General features: G+C 32.9%; 1 protein-coding gene across 1 annotated transcript; it reads right to left on the bottom strand.

The window, feature by feature from the left end:
* Nucleotides 1-1829: 1829 nt before the first annotated feature.
* On the bottom strand, nucleotides 1830-6520 carry LOC102588257 (homeobox-leucine zipper protein HDG2-like). Its single transcript, XM_006351978.1, has 11 exons — nucleotides 6434-6520; nucleotides 5533-5717; nucleotides 5308-5425; nucleotides 4815-5015; nucleotides 4185-4652; nucleotides 3716-3817; nucleotides 3377-3577; nucleotides 3103-3274; nucleotides 2654-2931; nucleotides 2417-2512; nucleotides 1830-2192 (listed from the first exon to the last, which is right to left on the bottom strand). The coding sequence occupies exons 1-11, from the start codon at nucleotides 6518-6520 to the stop codon at nucleotides 1830-1832; spliced, it is 2271 nt and encodes a 756-aa protein (XP_006352040.1).
* Between the last annotated feature and the right edge of the window lie 525 nt (nucleotides 6521-7045).

Below are 7045 nucleotides of genomic sequence, written 5' to 3'. Positions count from 1 at the left end.
TATGAGAGAAACATACCTTAGGATAAAAGGAGAAGACTATTGTTGTCGGTGAGGTGTTATGTAAGTGTCTACCACTTCGCCACTCAAGTATCTGTGGGTATTTCTGTGCGAAAAATATACTTAAGGATAAAATTAATCCTTTTCGCACAGTAAGAAGGGAATTTCCCCCTTTTTCCTAATAAGCAAATATAACCTGCGAAATATATGTTTCAAGCAACTAAAAGAGGAAAAACTCCAAGCAAATGAAACCAGAAGCAAAGAAGAAGGGTGTTGCCGGTGATGTGTTATGTAACGTGGTGTCCACCACTTTGCCACTCAAGTACTTGTAAGAATATTTATGTGCCAAAAATATACCTAAGGATAAAATGAGAAGGGAGTTGTGGGTTACGTATCATGTAACGTGGTGTCCGCCACCTCGCCACTCAAATACCTGTAAGGGTATATTTCTATGCGAAAAATATACTTAAAGGATAAAACAATCCTTTTCGCATAGTAAAAAGAAATTTTTTCCCTTAAGCTTAATAAGCATATATAACCCGCGGAATATACATTTCAAAAACTAAAGAGGAAAAACTTGAAGCAAATGAAACCACAAGCAAAGGAGAAGGAGGTTTATCGGTGAGGTGTCATGTATTGTGGTGTCACCATTTCGCCACTCAAGTACCTGTACGGATATTTCTCTGCGAAAAATATAACTAAGGATAAAATGAGAAGGGGGTTGTTATCGGTGAAGTGTTATGTAACGTGGTGTCCACCACTTTGCCACTCAAGTACTTGTAAGAATATTTCTGTGCCAAAAATATACCTAAGGATAAAAGGAGAAGGGGGTTGTCGGTTAGGTGTCATGTAACATAGTGTCCGCCACCTCGCCACTCAAGTACCTGTAAGGGTATATTTCTATGCGAAAAATATACTTAAAGGATAAAACAATCCTTTTCGTATAGTAAAAAGGGAATTTTTCCCTTAAGCTTAATAGGCAAATATAACCTGCGGAATATACATTTCAAACAACTAAAAAAGGAAAAACTTGAAGCAAATGAAATCACAAGCAAAGGAGAAGGGGGGTTATCGGTGAGGTGTCATGTATTGTGGTGTCCACCACTTCACCACTCAAGTACCTATAAGGATATTTCTGTGCGAAAAATATACCTAAGGATAAAAGGAGAAGGGGGTTGTTATTGGTGAAGTGTTATGTAACATGGTGTTCACGACCTCGCCACTCAAGTACCTGTAAGGATATTTCTGTGCGAAAAATATACTTAAGGATAAAATTAATCCTTTTCGCACAATAAAAAGGGGAAATTTCCCATCTTTTCTAATAAGCAAACATAATCTACGAAATATACATTTCAAGCAACCGAAAGACGGAAAACTCAAAGTAAATAAAACCACATAAAGTTTAACATATTTTTTTTCATACCATAATACTGCAAAAGGCAGACAAAACAATCTGCCAAATGCTACAAAGTTTTGATGGACTTATAAAAAGTCACATAACATAGAAAAGGTAAACCCTATTATTCTATAACATAGTTTTTTTTCTTCCTATCTTTGGAATTGCCACAAGAAGTCATTTCACGAACCTCTTAACCCTAAAACAAAAAAAAAAATCTTTCTTCTTGTAGTAGAAATTTGAAAGGTGCGCTCTTGACTTCCCCTTATTCCTTATTATCACCCTATCCTGCAATAACCAACAAAAAAAAACACAAAATGTATAAATATTCTATTCGTATATATATATATACTGACAGTATAACGTTATTGGTCACAATGAATTTGGTGAATATGATAAAGAGGAAAATAAAAATATGTACTTACAGCGAACGCGATCAGGTTGGCTGTGCTAAGAGAGCAGCCTTGATCCTATCAACTGTGCAAACAATCAAATTGTTGACAGTAGCAACTGAACCCAATGAAAGCTTAGCAACAGGAACTAAATCAACCAAAATCTGAAACGCGACGGTCAGCAGAGATCCACCAGAGCCATGATTATAAGCTCCCCTGCCTCCTGATGGACCATCGGGGAGAATGGCGAATCCAGAAGGCAGCAGAGCAACATAATCTGGATCTCCACCATTCAACACACCATTCATTGCACTGATATCAACTGGTGCATAGATCACATAGGATCCTGTTGGATCTGTGCTGCTCTCTTGGAGGATTATCATGTTGCTATGGTTAACATTGTCACTCTGCAATATTCAAAAACTCGGATTCAGAATTTAAAATCAAAATATTTATACATTTCTATGATATCAGACTAGACAGAAGTCTCGTATTCAGGTCGTGTAAGTGCATTTTACATGAAATGATCACGATAATTTCACATGGTGTCAGAGTCAAAGGTCATGTCAGCTTTTAACTTTTTAAATGAAATGATCACATAATTTTCGAAGATTATATATAGAGGACTTACATTAACCCTCAGTAAAGAGACACAATTGCCTGTCTCAGTGCCATTAGTAATCTGAGCCACTTCTTGCAGCAGACCTCCATTGGACAGAATGTCCCACTGTTAATTATCACATACAAAAAATTTACATATTTAGAAAAACGCGCAAAAATCAAAGATATTTGATAAAGAACATTCATGAACAGAGTCAGTCAATGTATATAACTTAAACTCAGAAACATTTTAATTAAAAAGTGTTACCTCGGTACGCGTGTTCTCATCACGGAGGTAATCGAACACGGTTTTCGGAGAAATAGGGAGCCAGAATGAAGTAGCAGCACTTATGACAACACCATGTGGTCTACCAGGATCACCAACACTTTTCCTAGTCATAACTCTAACATTTTCATCTGTTCCATTTCCTTGTGACAAGGTTGTCCAGTGATTACCAACAGTTGCACTCACTCCAGAGCTAAAACTATTAACCATCCTCTCAGCCAATTTCATCATACTCTTTCTACTTTCTTGAGTTGATAACACTACATAAACAAGAAGAAGAAGAAAAATATTAAATTACGTCTGTCTGTCTCAATTTATGTGACATAGTTTGATCATTATAAACATTTGTATGATTATTCAGGCATGGATCGTTTTATAGGATGAATTGAAAAAAAAAAGTATGTCACGTAAATTGGAACAAAATTACGTACCCATGTCATTGGTTGGAATAGGTGTGACCATAGCACTTGCAATACGGTCACATTGTCTATCAAGAGAAGCAAGCCAACGTTTTGCACCAAATGCAAGACCAGAACTCACTAGTGGCTTGTAAATAGTGTGCACTGCTGAATCATCAACTTCAACATGCTCAACCCAAGTAACCTTAAGCAAAATAATTAAACATGTTAATTAATAGGAATTATGAGCATAATATAAGTTACGTTAAAAATGAATAGTAAACGTTATTTCTACTTAAATTTGTACCTTAGAGCATCCATTTGGTGCCGCTTCAATAAGGCATCCAGATGGCCTTTTTCGAGACCTAACAGCTGGACCAGCGCGTAACTGGTCCAATGAAACATCGACAACTGCCCATGTTCCATCAACTCTGAGCTTGCAATACCTAGCAAAGTAGCATTCCCTAGTTGGAACTTGTGGAGATGCAATTTGAGTTTCAGCTAATATCTGCAAAAAATCAACATGAAATATTAAATTTATTATATATATACTCACAGTGTAAAAGAATTTTTTACGACGATTAATGACATGACATATGTAAGGAGAATACTAACTATAGATAATTATATATATATTATGTATTACCACTTGTATTGCTCCATTGGGATTTCCTGCACCTCCAGTTGATATCACATCAACACTTGAAGCCCTTGAGACAATACCAGAGAACATACTGGACCAATGATTCTACAGATCACAAAGCAAACATAACAATTAGTAAGTCGGAAACAGTCTTTCTACCCCATAAAAGTAGGGGTAATAAGCTAATAAGAATCTCACTTAATAGTTATTGATATAGCTAGTATTATCTTATTAATAGAAGATTCAATTATTAAAGAATAAAAAAGGTAATTTTATCTACAATTACAATTTGAATATAAGTAAATAGTCCTATAAAATTCTCTTGCTGAAGATTTATCGAAAACAGACTATAAGGTTTAGGTTTTGTGCGCACCAATCAAAGTAAAATTGACTCACAACAGTATGTATAACATAAATCGAACTATATTATTAAACGTCAAAGTAAAAAGATAAAAAAAAAAAAAAAACTTACCACATTCATGAGAATTTCAACTAGGTTGAAATTGTTCATTATAACAATAGAACTATCCCTTGTAGCCTCAGTAACAAATCCAATAGGTCTAGGTCCAATTCCCCTTGGAAAAACCCTAAAATACTCATCTTGATTCAGCATAAATGTTCCATTTTCAATGCTAGGGAACCAAAGTGGTTCTTGCATATGTGCCATTTGAACAAATTCATCCATAGCTGCCATAACAAGTTCAATGATAAAGGGTTTTTCAATCTCACTAATTGGTCCATTAATCATTGAACTTAGAATTGGAACATCCTCAAATCCACCACCTCCATTGTTATATCCCTCTCCATCGACGCTTTGTGGCGTCGAGTAAGCAGGAAGAACTCCAAAATCAACAGGATTGGGAGAGTTGTAACCATTGTTGTTGTTTGGAAATACAGTTTTTCCAACAATTCTTCCAGCCATAGATGAGATACGTTCGATCTATATATAAAAAAAAAAAAGAGAAAAAAAAAAATTATATGACAAACGAATTTATTTAACTTATTATATACTAAACACATAATTAATAGATCAAAAATATTTTGTATAAGTTAGTTTGATCAGCTTATAAATAGTAATAAATTTGTTGTGAAGGTGGTATACCTCTTCTTTGAGTCTTGCATTTTCATTCCTCAATTGGCGTTCATCAAAAGACAAATCACCAATGTTGATACGATGGCCACCACAAGTAGGGCAAGATATATTGCCTATATTTCCCAAAGCTTCTTTGTACCTCAACAATTCTGACTTCATTTTCTCATTTTCCACACGAAGGTGTGAGTTCTCATGCCTCTCAAGTTGATTCTGACATAAAAAATAAACAAGTTTTAACTCAAATAATCTATATAGGGGCGGAACTAGGGTATCGTAATAAGAGGTTGTTCATGTCCAAAAATAAGGTGTGTGTGTGTAACAGTATATAATAATCAATGTATAATTTATGTAACAAAACATGTTATCAAGGGTAAGATAGAGCAATTTAAATGAAAACCATTTTTAATAATAAAAAAACGTGTTTTTTTTTTAAACGGACTAAAAAAAAATGTGTTACATAAAATATTACAAAGAAAATAATTGAAAATGTAGTTTAGTTTACCTTCATTTGAGTTCTTTTGTTCTGAAACCAAAACTTGACCTGCAAATGCTCCAACCCTAACTCACGGCTCAGCTCCTTCCTTTGCTTGTCATCTGGGTGAGGGCACTCCTTAAAGTATCTAAACACCAAAAAAAAAGGACCCTTAGTAGTTGATCTTGTTATATTATTAGTGTATATAATAATTAAATAAATATTTATTTTTGGTTCTCGTGAATTCATGCTTACGCTTCTAGTTCCTGGATCTGATGTTGAGTGTGGCGATGATAGCGCTTTCGCTTCCTAGTAGTGTTCACACCTTCTTCTTGATCATCATGATGATCATCACCACCAAGTTCTTGAGCCATTGCAGTGTCAGAGGTGTTTGATCCACTGTCCATTGAATTAGGTTGACTATCCATCATGTTACTTGGCTGTAATAACACAAACAAATTAAATTAAATTTAAAAAAAATTAAACTAATTAAAATCTTGAAAATGTTATATGTTTTATATTTGTTGAAAGAAAGTGAAAAAAGAACAAGTTGAAGTATATATAATTAAATTTACAAGAAGAAAAGGAAAGGGACATAAATCCTTTTATTTTTTTAGTAAAAAAGATTTATTTAATTAGTTTGACTTAGTATATTATAAAAAGCAATGATGAAAATGTTTGGAATTTTGTCAACTATTTGTTGACCAAATATAAATAAAATAAAATAAAACAAGTCCTTGACACGGTTCCCAAGTTTCAAGAAGGATTTTTCACTCGAAAATAGAAAAAAAAAACTATTTATCTTGTTGAACCTTACTTTGTCTTTATTAATATTTAAATGACTTATGACTAATAAAAATAAAATAATATTTTTTAAAAAAGAATATATCAAATCAAACATGTATTAGTAAAAATGGATGAAGAGGTTAATCAAATAGAAAACCATATAGGAATTAAAAAGAGATCATTAAAAATTTTGAACTTTTCAAAGGGTCAACATTATTTTTTTTGTGATCATAGACCCATCTTTTGTTTCAATCTATATAAATTTTAGGAAAAAAAAATGATTAGCTTAAACATGTTATAACATTTTAAGAAAAATAATCTAGATTATCGATATATATAAATAAATTAAATTAAAAAAAGATTTTTTTACCTGATCGAGCGGAACCCCAGTATTAGTTTCATCGTTTTCAACCAATGATGGCATACTACTTGACGGACGGGAATGTATGGCCGGCATCCTCCACTCTTTGAACCCTAAAACAATAACATAATTAAGAAAATCAACGATAAAGTCATCAAAAAAAAAAATGAAAAAGTCTCAATTGTTTTTTAATTGAATGTAATTCAAGTCGTAGAAAAAGTGTCAATTGTTTTTTAATTAAATGTAATTCGAGTCGTAGAAGCAGTTTCTAATGTTTATATGGCTTTTTTTTTAACTCAATGTAAAGTCGGGATGCTTTGTGAAATGTGTCAAATATAAAAGATGATGAAAATTGAGAATAAAAACCGAATATTTTCATAAAATAAATAATAAAAATTTTAAAAGGTGTTGGTAGATTTGACTAAGGTTTGTTTCCGTTGAAATTAAGTATAGGTGTCTCTGTAAGAGAATCTTTGATGTAAAAAAAAGACAGTCCGATGCAAATAAATAAATAATTTAAAATGACTCCCACGAAAATCTTGAGCAATCCAACCATGTGTTTTACTCATGTTTTTCCTTTTTTTGTGTGTTATATATATATATATATATATATATATATAT

The sequence above is a fragment of the Solanum tuberosum genome, unplaced genomic scaffold, assembly GCF_000226075.1.
Source record: "Solanum tuberosum cultivar DM 1-3 516 R44 unplaced genomic scaffold, SolTub_3.0 scf00140, whole genome shotgun sequence".
In the NCBI taxonomy this organism is placed as follows: Eukaryota; Viridiplantae; Streptophyta; class Magnoliopsida; order Solanales; family Solanaceae; genus Solanum; species Solanum tuberosum.
This window is presented reverse-complemented; position numbering and strand designations above follow the sequence as displayed.